General features: G+C 41.9%; 2 protein-coding genes across 12 annotated transcripts in view; one reads left to right on the plus strand and one right to left on the minus strand.

Moving 5' to 3' along the window:
• Nucleotides 1-12,623, minus strand: part of LOC123976309 (ankyrin repeat and MYND domain-containing protein 2-like) — an 817,726-nt gene that overhangs the window by 678,196 nt on the left and 126,907 nt on the right. The gene's annotated exons all lie outside the window — the stretch shown is intronic.
• LOC123976313 (tRNA selenocysteine 1-associated protein 1-like) overlaps nt 7,536-12,623 on the plus strand; it is an 8,751-nt gene continuing 3,663 nt past the window's right edge. For 2 of the 11 annotated variants that reach the window (XM_046058376.1, XM_046058377.1), the window contains exons 1-5: nt 7,646-7,788; nt 8,778-8,875; nt 8,937-9,051; nt 9,157-9,206; nt 9,356-9,487. In XM_046058376.1, the coding sequence (XP_045914332.1) occupies nt 7,765-7,788; nt 8,778-8,875; nt 8,937-9,051; nt 9,157-9,206; nt 9,356-9,487 (419 nt within the window). In that variant the 5' untranslated portion in view covers nt 7,646-7,764. The other 9 variants (XM_046058378.1, XM_046058380.1, XM_046058374.1 and 6 more) reach the window with 8 other exon arrangements.

The following is a 12,623-nucleotide window of genomic DNA, read 5'->3' on the forward strand; positions in this document are numbered from 1 at the left end:
CTCTTAAATGTGGAGATGGTGTCTGCCTCCTGAACCCAAACTGGAACCTGGTTCCACAGGAGAGGAGCTTGATAGCTGAACACTCTGGCTCCTAGTCTACTTTTGGAGACTCTAGAAACCACAAGTAACCCTGCATTCTGGGAGCGCAGTGCTCTGGTGGGGTAGTAAGGTACCATGAGCTCTTTAAGATAAGATGGTGCCTGACCATTAAGAGCTTTGTAGGTAAGAAGAAGGATTTTAAATTCTATTCTGGATTTTACTGGAAGCCAATGCAAAGAAGCTAAGACAGGAGAAATATGATCTCTTTTCCTGGTTCCTGTCAGAACACGTGCTGCAGCATTCTGGATCAGCTGACGAGTCTTAATGGACTTTTTCGAGCAGCCTGATAATAAGGAATTGCAGTAATCCAGCCTAGAAGTAACAAATGCATGGACTAGTTTTCCTGCATCGCTTTTAGACAGGATGTTCCTGATTTTCGCAATATTACGTAGGTGAAAAAAGGTGGTCCTTGAAATTTGCTTAATGTGAGACTTAAACGACATGTCCTGATCAAAGATAACTCCAAGATTCCTCACAGTGGTGCTGGAGGCCAAGGCGATGCCATCCAGGGAAACTATATCTTTAGATAATGCGTCACGGAGGTGCTTGGGCCCCAGAACAATAACTTCAGTTTTATCTGAGTTTAACATTAGAAAATTACAGGTCATCCAGGTTTTAACATCCTGAAGGCACATTTGAAGTTTAGCTAACTGATGAGTTTCATCTGGCTTGATTGATAGATATAACTGAGTATCATCTGCATAACAATGAAAGCTTATGGAATATTTCCTGATAATATTGCCTAAAGGAAGCATATATAAAGTGAAGAGGATTGGTCCGAGGACAGATCCTTGAGGAACTCCATGACTGACTTTAGTGTGCATGGAGGACTCATCGTTAACATGTACAAACTGAAATTGATCTGATAAATAGGACTTAAACCAGCTTAGAGCGGTTCCTTTAATGCCAATGAAATGTTCCAGTCTCTGCAATAGGATCTGATGGTCAATGGTATCAAATGCAGCACTAAGATCTAATAAAACCAGTATAGAGACAAGTCCTTTGTCAGATGCAATTAGGAGGTTTTTAGTAATTTTCACCAATATATATAGTATTGGTGTGGAGAGAAGTTGGGTGTGTAAATAAGGGAGACCAGGATAAAAGCATCTGCCTGTGAAAGTTTGATAGTTTGACAAGGATTTTGCTGATATTATAATTACACAATAAAATAAAGTCCAGGCCACCAATCTTGGAAAAGATTGCATTTGGAATAAAGTTCCATAAGGACGAAGGATTATTAACAAATTGTCTAGGCCAAGTTGTGAAGTCCAGAAAATTCAAAACCCCACACTGAGTAGTGTTCATAATAATAATAATAATAATCTTTATTTGTAGAGCACTTTTCAAAAACAAGTTACAAAGACAATAATACACAAAAGACAATAATACAAAAACAATACACAATAAAAGCAAGATGAAAAGACTAAAATACATGTTTAAGATAAATATAAAATAAGTAAAATAGAATAAAATAAAGGGGTAAAATAAAGTAAAATAAGATCGGGAAAGGCTCTCCTATAAAAGTATGTTTTAAGAAGGGACTTAAAAGAGTTCACTGACTCAGCCGACCTGATTTCCTCGGGCAGGCTGTTCCAGAGCCTCGGGGCCCTGACAGCAAACGCTCTGTCCCCTTTAGTTTTCAGTCGAGACTCTGGAACAGACAGCAGACCTCTGCCCGAGGATCTCAAGGTACGTGCTGGTGTGTATGGGACTAAAAGTTAAGAGATATAACAAGGCGAGAGGCCATGAAGAGCTTTAAAAGTGATCAATACTTTCACAGACCTTTTAACATAGTGAGTTTTTCCACACAAAATTAAACAACATATTGTCAGTTCTTTTTGATAACACAGTGTCAACATCCAAAGACAGAGCCAAGTAAGTGAGTCTGGATATGCCTTCTGCTTTAGATAAATCCCTTAGAAGCCAATGGTTTAATTTCTTGTGCGTTTTGTCGATGATTGGGTTAAAATTTAGCAGACTTCTTGCATTTGGGTCTTTGGAGAGCGAGAAACCATGGATTAAATCTAATAGAGGAGGAATCTGGGAAGCATCTCTCAGGAAAACAGTGGTGTCATCGGCCAGCTGACTAATAATAATATTAGTCTATTAGCTATAGTTATCCCCTCCAAGGCACTGTTAGAGACATGAACAGCAAGGAGTTGTGAAGCGATCAAAACCAAATAAGGAGAAATTGGGCAGCCTTGCTTGATGCCACGTGACACACTGAGTCTAGGCGAAGTGCCAAATTTCAGTTTGACCACACTCCTGCCATTCTTATATAGGGTTCCGACAGTTCTGAAGAAACCATCTCCAAATCCAAGTTTTTTAAGGGCTTTCAAAATAAAACAGTGTTCAAGTGAATCAAACGCCTTGTAAAAATCAAGCAATAGTGTGAAACTATCGTCATTAACAAGCTCAATAATCTAATATGTCCAGTACTAATCTAATGTTGTTTGCAATATGTCGTTTTCTCATGAACATTTTGTATAGTTCAGCTGTTAGGCCATCACACCCTGGGCTTCTGTTAAATTTCAGACCTCTGGTAGCTGTTAACACCTCCCCCTGGGAAATACTGTAATCACAGAATTCTCTTTCCTCTGGGGATATAACTTTGCAGGGGCCGATAGACTCTATAAAGGAGTTGGCTTTCTGTAGAAGTTGTAGCAACAAGAGGCTATTTCTCTGGGGTTTTCAATTATTTTACCATCTACCTTAATCTGATCCACAGTAACCAGTGAGGATTGCCTTTTTTCCAATCTAAGAAGTAGAGTTTTGCTCGCCCTCTTCTATCCACTTTTTCCTGATCTAACATATGCTCCTTTAGCTTTTGCTTTATATATGCCATCTAACTTATTTTGAAATTTATTATACTCTCCTCATTAGAGAGGTCCTCCTGCTGGGAAAGAGAAGCTAGCTGCACAATAACATCATCCTCCACTGCTCTTTTCTCCTTGGCTTGATCACCACCTAATTTCCTTAGAAACTTACCTATCTCATATTTTAGGAGCTCCCAGTTCCTCCCATAAGAACTCTGAGATTTTGCTCTGCTCCAAAAAGTATTGATCATTTCCTTAATTTGTAGTTTGACCTGTTCATGCTCAAGGAGGAAACTATTTAGCTTCCAGAATGAGGCTTCTGGGCCTGAAGATTGGTCCAAGGACAGCGATATGGAAATATAAATTGCTTTATGATCGATTAGGGATAGGAGTGTTACAGATATTGCCTGAAATTTTATTATCCAAAAAACATCTGGATAGCAGCCAGTAGTCAGTTCTAGACTGTCTTGAGCAGTCCTTATTGGACCAGGTAAATTGACGCTCCTCTGGTTGCAGTTTTCTCCACACATCAATCAGATCAAACTTATTCATAAAACGATTTAAAGCAGAGCTAGACAACCCAGATCTCCTTGGTGCCCTGTCTAACATTTTGTTCATGGCTATATTAAAGTCTCCTGCGTTCGAGACTGACTTTCGCTGACTTGTTGGTCTAACGTGAGCTGCAGGCGACTGCAGGGGCAGGGTTTAACAACCGCGCCGTCAAGTCTGACACATTTTACCTGCATCAATAACCACACCAGGCAATAGTGGGGTTCCGACTTTGTGCAGTCAGTGAAAAGCAACTGCGGCCGCCGGACTCGGGGCCTGCAGTCGCCTTGCTCCCACAAGGTTTTAATGTCATGTGACGTGGTGACGTTTTGAAGCGCTGGCGAAAGTCAGACACGATTTCTAACCAGCATTTGGGACCAGTTTGTTAATGATCTGAAGAGGTTTAAAAATGACATCGATCCTAAATGTACTTTCTATGAGACTCATATAGAAACGATATTACATTTGTTTTGGCACTGTACTTTAGTAAAACAATTTTGGCAGGATGCCTTTTAAACAACCTAAATCAGTTAGAATGTATTAAAATTGTATGTATTTTTTTTTTAAATAGGTTGTTGTGAAGACACCTAAGGTGAAATTAAGCCAATTTATTTATTTATTATCAAATTGTTTATCTTTAAACATCATCTGTCACCATCTTCGGCAAACTGGAAGCAATGAGGTTGAGTGGGACACTTTGTTAGATAAAGTGGGACACTATATTATTTGAGAAACATGAGAAATACTTTTTACAACATTTAATAACACATTAATAGGCATTTTAAAATGATATTAACATTTAACAGCATATACAATGTATTAGCATACAGTAACTCAAAGAGATATAATTTAGTTAAAAATATTCAACAATGTGTGAAAAAAAATCATGTTTGCGAGTAGCCTAAAGGCAAAATGTCTTCAGTTTATTAATACTAGGCTATGTAAGTTATTAAATGCATTTCTGAAACTATGTGGGGCTTTTACCTGATGCCTCTCACCAGCCCTTTCACTCACTTTTGTAATGTCAATTTCAGGGTGTTCTATGCCTTGGCTAAAAACCTTACCTTAGGTTACTGTCCTTTATATTCCTCAACGTCCGCTGCCATTTTCTCTTCCCTCCACTTGTTGAGTTTTCTTCCCTTCCTACATTGTTGTCTTTACCTTCTCCGTATGCCCTGTCCCCCTTTCACTAATTCCTTTCTCTTTCTGTTCATCTTTTCTTTGTATGGGTGCTGTCTTTTGTGTAGCCTAGTGTATTTAAGAAATTACCAACCATAAATTTGATACTCAGATACATTATTCTTACCAGCAACTTTAAAATGTTATCTTTTTTTCTTTGATGTCACACCAATCACAACCTCTGTTTCATATCCAATAGACATTCAACAACAACATTTACATTTACTCATTTGGCAGATGCTTTTATCCAAAGCGACTTACATTTGAGGAACAACATACAAGCATCAACAGAGCATCAACTACAGACCTACAACTGACAATACATACTAGTAAGAGTAGCAATAAATACTAGTAAGAGCTCACAGTACATATCACATCAATGGGGTAAATACCTAGGGAAGGAAGTAAGAGTTAACAAAAAATGCAATCAAAACAAAAAGTGCAATCAATACAAGATCATTGTAGGGGATAGAAGAAGAAGAGCACAGGAAGAGCATGTTAGAGGTGAGGAGTTAGAGGTGTTATAAGAGGTAAGAAGTGTTCTCGGAAGAGGTGAGTTTTCAAGAGCTTCTTGAAGTTAGAGAGGGACACCCCTGCTCTGACGGCGTGTGGTAGCTCGTTCAACCATCGTGGTGTCACAGATGAGAATAGCCAGGACTGGGATTGCTTTGTGTGAAGGGATGGCAGAGCCAGGCGGCGTTCGTTGGAGGAGCGTAGTGGCTGAGAAGGAACGTAAGTTTGTATAATGGAGTTTAGGTAGATGGGTGCAGACCCAGTAGTCACTCTGTATGCAGCATTAGTGACTTGAATTTGATTCTGGAGGCCACGGGGAGCCAGTGGAGGTCACTGAGTAATGGAGTGACATGAGTCCTTTTGGGCTGATCAAAAACCAGACGTACTGCTGCGTTCTGAACCATTTGTAAGGGTTTCACCACACAAGCTGGAAGGCCTGCTAGGAGGGCATTGCAATAGTCAATGTGAGAGATAACCATGGCCTGTACCAGAAGCTGGGTGGCGTACTGAGTGAGGTAGGGCCTGATTTTCCTGATGTTGTATAGAGAAAACATTGTAGGAACGCCCCGAGAGGTAGGATTCGAACCACAGGAGTGCTTTACTCGAGATGCCCATTGCTGAGAGAGCGGATAGCAGGATCCTGTGGTTGACTGTGTCAAAGGCAGCTGATAGGTCAAGCAGGATAAGAACCGAGGATTGGGCTGCAGCTTTAGCTGACCTTAGGGCTTCTCTTACAGACAAAAGAGCCGTTTCAGTAGAGTGGGCACTCTTAAAACCAGACTGATATGGATCTAGGAGGTCATTCCCTGAGAGGAATTCTGAGACCTGTTTGAATACTGCCCGTTCAATAGTTTTGGATAAAAAAGGTAGAAGAGACACTCTTCGATAGGCTTTTTGAGCAAGGGTATAACCCGAGCCCTTTTGAAAGTGGTCGGGAAGGTTCCTGAAGCCAGAGAAGTATTTATCACATGAGTGATTGTTGGGACCACAATATGGCTTGGAGGAGATTTGTAGGAATCGGTTCCAGTGGGCATGTAGTTGAACAGCTACGGGTCAAGAGTTCTGATACTTCGCTCTCTGTGAGAGGAGTAAACGAGGAGAGTGAACAACCACTGACCTGGAAGGGCAGAGGAAAAGATGTAGTAGGACTGCTACAATGGTTGAGTTTGAGTGTTTCAAAGAATTGGCTAGTTATAGCCTCCACTTTGCCTGTGAAGAAGGCAGCAAAGGTATCAGCAGACAAGTTTGTGGGTGGTGGAGGAGGATTTAGTAGCGCTTTAAATGTGGAAAATAATTTCCTTGAGTCAGTGGCACCGCTTATTCTGTCATTATAGAACGCAGTTTTGGCAGCACTGATGCTTGTTGAGAAGGAGGATAGGAGCAATTGGTAGCCCTTAAGGTCGGCGTGGTCTTTGGTTTTTCGCCATTTTCTTTCAGCCGCTCTGAGATCAGTACGGAGCCCACGGATGGTATCAGTTAGCCACGGGTGGGGCTGGTTTGGGTGAGCAGGCTTGGTGGATAGAGGACACAGGCTATCCAGGCACGAGCTTAGTGTAGAGCACAGAGATTGTGTGGCATCATTGACCTCAAGTGAGGAAAATGTGTTGAGGGAAGGTAGAGTGGAAGCTACCACTGAGGCAAAGTGAGCGGGAGACAGGTTGCGGAGGTTGCGGTGGTGTGAAACCAATGGTGTTGGAAGAATGGGCTTTTCCTGTAGGCATACCTTGAACTGAATGACATAGTGGTCAGACACATGTAGAGGTGTGACTGTTAGGCACTCTGTGGCACAGTTTCGGACAAGAACGAGGTCAAGCACCTTGCCAGCTTTGTGGGTCGGGGGGCTGAGAACCCGTGTTAGATCAAAGGACTGAATCAGAGACAGGAAGTCTGCTGAGTTCGAATTGTCTAAGTGAATGTTCATGTCACCAAGGACAAGTAGGGGACAGTCATGCTCTGGGATTGAAGACAGCAGTGTGTCTAGCTCCTCCACAAAGTTACCAGTTTGTCCTGGTGGACGGTATATGACAATCACAGAGACCTTTACCGGAGCGGACAAAAAGACAGCATGGTATTTGAAGGAGGCCTATTGATTCGGGGGTAGCAGCTGTGTGAATTTCTATTTGTTAAGAACCCAGTCCACAACACAATTGTTGTGACCGGCTTACAAAATTAACCCTGTACAGTACTCAGAAGCTTAAGTGTCCCACTCAACCTGAATTCACCCTACTTAATATCTGTACACGTTTGAAGGTCTTTCTGTGATATTATTTTTTTTGTTTTTTATATTTTTCTTTTTTTTTGCTGTAGTCCCCCTAGCTATATGTACCTTTGAATCTTTTATGTGTTGAATACATCCTTGGATGTTGCATTAATAGTCAAACGCAGACTGTCTTCGGGCGTAGTTCAATCAACAGATGGCGGTAATGCGACGTTTATGGATGTCCACCGCCAGGAAGAAGAAGAAGAAGACCTACGGACGTAATGTTGGTGCCTATCTGTTTGTCTACTACTGTGCTAGTTAGCATGTGTATGTTTTGAGGTTCGGCTTAATTTACAACTTGCATTTTCTGTAAATACACATTGGAATATTCACGTCTTCGGCAACACCATGAGTACGTTATGGATGGGGAACGTGAGTTGGTGACTTTTTATTGCGATATATCATTTAACGTAACTGTAACCACCGTGTTAAGTTAGCAGTCTCTACAAAAGCACCTAATGTTACGTTGTAAGTGGAATGTAACGTTAGTTCAAAACTCCCTTTAGAAAACTAGCGCTTTAATAATGCATTGATCTTTGTGTCGAGTAGATGAAAAACTGCTGATTAACGTTAATGTTGCTGATTCGGCACGCTAGTAATGCAACACGTAACGTAAAGCCTAACGTTAACGTTAACTGTTTGGTGATGGCTCCTCCGCTGCGGACGATGGAGTCTGCGAACAGCTATACGAGGATGAAACAAGTTTAAACAGAAAGGAACATTAAGGGAAACTTGTGGAACCTTTATTCTGTATGTAAAAATAGAAAAAGGGCGATTTCACAGTTTTTTTTCTCAATCCAAAGGAAAGCAGACCAGGTCTACATTAAACCCCGGTGTGCTTACATCTGTCAAACACGGACTAGAAGAACATTATGAAACATTTAACGTTATTCTGTTTGTCACGTATTTTCTACATCCAGGTCCCTCCAGACCAGGTGCAGGTCAAACACCATTGGACTTAGATTGTCAAACCTGGAACAGATTAGCAAGGAGACCCTCACAACTATTAAAACACCTTTAACAGTTGTGAAACCTTTGTTATTATTTTTTAAGCAGTTTGTATATAGATCAGTCTGACATTGTCTGGATGGAGAAAAAATTGCCATCACCCATTTTCAGTTTGTACACAGAGTTTAAAAATGTGAAAATGGACTTTAACAGCGTTAGGATGTTCTTATAATTTCCAGCACCTGCTTCACAGCTTTGAGTGGTGTAATGGTGGAGAATCAGCCGATCACTTTCACTTCCCACTTAACTTGCAAATAGGATTTTGTGGACTGAATGCCTTGTATTAACCACCTCACCCTTACTGAATGATTCCTCAGCTCTGTTTTCCAGTATGTTTTTGTGTTGCTCTGTAGCTAGAAACCTACATGGATGAGAAGTTTATCACCAGAGCCTTTTCCACCATGGGAGAGCAGGCAATTAATGTGCGAATCATACGCAACAAGATGACAGGGTGAGAACTAAATCCACGAGCAGTTGTCCTTTTGCAGTTGCTGTATTCTGATGTTAAACAGTGTGTTGTCACCCAGGGGGGCTCTGGGTTACTGTTTTGTGGAAATGACAGACGAGGCCACAGCTGAGAGGTGTCTCCGTAAAATCAATGGAAAAGCCTTACCAGGAGCCAATCCGGTATGAAGAGAATTTATAATTCACAGTAACCATGCTTTTTTCCATATCTCAATTAATGAAGACCCCTGATAAATGGCATGCTGGACTTGTGTTTCTTTCTCACAGCCCACAAGATTTAAGTTAAACCGAGCCACCTTTGGGAAACAAGACAGCGGGTGAGTACAAATTGAGAAGCATGATATCAAAGATGACTTTCACATTAAGATGTTTACTTGTCATTGACTCCCCCTTTTTATTAACACATCATATGGCTTCTTAGCTGGACTGTGATAAAAACCTCCCTCTATATTCCCTCTTGTTGTAGTCAGATGTATTCTCTGTTTGTGGGAGATCTAACTCCAGAGGTGGATGATGGGATGCTTTATGAGTTCTTCTACAACCGCTACCCTTCCTGTCGCGGTGGAAAAGTGGTGCTGGACAGCATGGGCAACTCCAAGTGAGTATTTACATGTCACCACACAATATCACAATATGGAGAAAATATGTAACAAATGTGTTTGTGTGCATATACAGTACTATGCAAAGGTTTTAGGCAGGTTTGGAAAAATGCTGTAAAGTCAGAATGCGTTCAAAAATAGACGTGTATCAATTAACAAAATGCAAAGGGAGTGAACAGAAGAAAAAATAAATCAAATCAAAAAAACGTTTATACAAACAGGTGCTAATGATCACCAATTCAATATGTAGGTTGAAACACAATAATTAAGTGATACAGAAACAGCTGTGTAGGAGGAATCCAGCTGGGTGAGAAACAGCCAAACTCCGCTAACAAGGTGAGGCTGCTGAACACAGTTTACTGTCAAAGTCATACACCATGGCAAGACTGAGCACAGCAACAAGACACAAGGTGGCTATACTGCATCAGCAAGGTCTCTCCTATAGGGCTGCAGCTAACGATGATTTTAGTACTCGAAACGTCTATAGATTATTTCAACAATTCATTGATGCATCTTTTAAGAAGTACTTGTCCTAGCAGACATTTCAAGGCAGTCTGGGGTTTCCAGATGTGGTAACTGATAATATTTGGCTGCAGCAGAAGGCAGTTTTTCGCTGAAGGGCTGGAGAGCGGTACAAGAACAAATGTCAGTGAAGCATGATGGAGGTTCTTGCAAGTTTGGGGCTGCATTTCTGCAGACGGAGTTGGGGAGAATGGTCTCCTCAATGCTGAGAAGTACAGGCAGATACTTATTCATCATGCAGTACCATCATGGAGGCATCTGACGGGCCCCAGATTTATTGTGCAGCATGACAACGAGCCCAACCATACAGCAAATGTTACTAGGGTATGACAGTAGATGGTGTATCAGGGTCCCACTGTTTTTAAAATGCTGTCTTCTTACTGGAACTTGTAAGCGAGACTGATATCAACCCTGTTCTTGCCTCCCTTCACTGGCTCCCAGTTAATTTTAGGATTGATTTTAAAGATTTTGTTGTTTGGTTTTAAAGCCCTTCATGGACTAGCTTCAGCCTATATTGCTCATCTATTGAATCTGCATGCTCCTTCAAGGTCATTAAGGTCTGCAACCCAGTCAGTTGTTGTTGTCCCTAAAACACGGCTGAAGAACAGAGGGGATTGAGTTTTCTCAGGTGCAGCCACAAGACTATGGAATGAATTGCCTCTGCATGTCAGACTGTCCCCCAGCCTTCTGGTTTTTAAATCGCGACTTAAAACAAATTTTTACTCCTTGGCTTTTAATCAAGGACGAGAGCTGTATGTTGCTGTTTGTTGGCGTTGTGTTTGTCTATGTATTGATTCATTTCAATGTACAGCACCAGGGATGTGATTTTTCCGGATTAATCTGGAATTCCGGATTTTCCGACCTGAAAATCTGACCCACTTGAAGCCAAAAAGCTAAAGGAAGACATGAGAACAGGGAGGAGATGTATTTTTGACAGCTGTAAATAACGTTGTTGCCATTGTGTCACAGTAGTCAACCTGCTCATTTTTAAATGTGCTTTAGAAATAAAGTTGGATTGGACTGGAGTTGGATTCAGCAGCTCTGAGCTGGTGGCACTGCTACAGGGAAGTAATCATGTTGTGTTTTTCACCAGCTGCTGTAAGTTTCTTTGGCCGACCACTGCATCTAAGGTCCTCAGCATTGCCCGTTTCTTTGTGCTTCTTCGAAAGAGCTTGGACAGCAGATCTGGAAACCCCTGTCTGCCTTGAAATGGATGGGAGAGAGAATATATATGGATAGAAGTAGTGTGACAGAAGTGTGAAACTCATTTACATACCATAGAGCCCACCTGTTGAGAAACACTGCATAAATGAACCCACCTATTGTGGCCATATTCAGTTGTTGCTGTTGTTTAAGCCTAGTTCACTCTACACAATTTTAAGCCCAATTTGCCGGTCAGAGAGCTCAGCGACCGTGAGGCAGTGATCAGGGGTAAATCAGTGGTTGATCAGCGGTCGCCAGTCTTTATGTGTGAATTACTCAACGACACATCAAAACGGCTCCCTGACACATTTCTGACACATCGCCGACGTCTGCCAGATATCTAGCATGCCAAATATCTGGAGGAGTCGGCCGACTCAACATCCACATCCAGCCAATGAGAGCAGGCAGCTACTTTTCACTGCAAAACACTTTTTACTCACCTCCAGCTTTCTGTAGCTCAGACAGTCTCTGCCACCTGCGTGTGCTTTCATGCATGTTCTTTCTATATATACATTTCACCTGTGTTTTCCTGACAAAACATGATTTGGAGACCAGCGTCGGGTGACACAACCTCTGTAGTGTGTGACCCCCTGTCACCGATCAGTCAGAACGACTTCAAGACTCCTGTCACATGACGGCAAGTTGTGTAGTGTGAACAGCACAGCCATCGGCCGACACTGAAAGTCGTGTAGTCTGCTCGAGGCATTAGCCAACCTTGTGTGAGCGTATACACCTCACCTAAAGGATTATTAGGTACACCTGTTCAATTTCTCATTAATGCAATTATCTAATCAACCAATCACATGGCAGTTGCTTCAATGCATTTAGGGGTGTGGTCCTGGTCAAGACAATCTCCTGAACTCCAAACTGAATGTCAGAATGGGAAAGAAAGGTGATTTAAGCAATTTTGAGCGCGGCATGGTTGTTGGTGCCAGACGGGCCGGTCTGAGTATTTCACAATCTGCTCAGTTACTGGGATTTTCACGCACAACCATTTCTAGGGTTTACAAAGAATGTGTGAAAAGGGAAAAACATCCAGTATGCGGCAGTCCTGTGGGCGAAAATGCCTCGTTGATGCTAGAGGTCAGAGGAGAACGGGCCGACTGATTCAAGCTGATAGAAGAGCAACTTTGACTGAAATAACCACTCGTTACAACCGAGGTATGCAGCAAAGCATTTGTGAAGCCACAACACGCACAACCTTGAGGCGGATGGGCTACAACAGCAGAGGACCCCACCGGGTACTACTCATCTCCACTGCAAATAGGAAAAAGAGACTACAATTTGCAAGAGCTCACCAAAATTGGACAGTTGAAGACTGGAAAAATGTTGCCTGGTCTGATGAGTCTCGATTTCTGTTGAGACATTCAGATGGTAGAGTCAGAATTTGGCGTAAACAGAATGAGAACA

Source organism: Micropterus dolomieu, linkage group LG09, assembly GCF_021292245.1.
Source record: "Micropterus dolomieu isolate WLL.071019.BEF.003 ecotype Adirondacks linkage group LG09, ASM2129224v1, whole genome shotgun sequence".
NCBI classification, from domain to species: Eukaryota; Metazoa; Chordata; class Actinopteri; order Centrarchiformes; family Centrarchidae; genus Micropterus; species Micropterus dolomieu.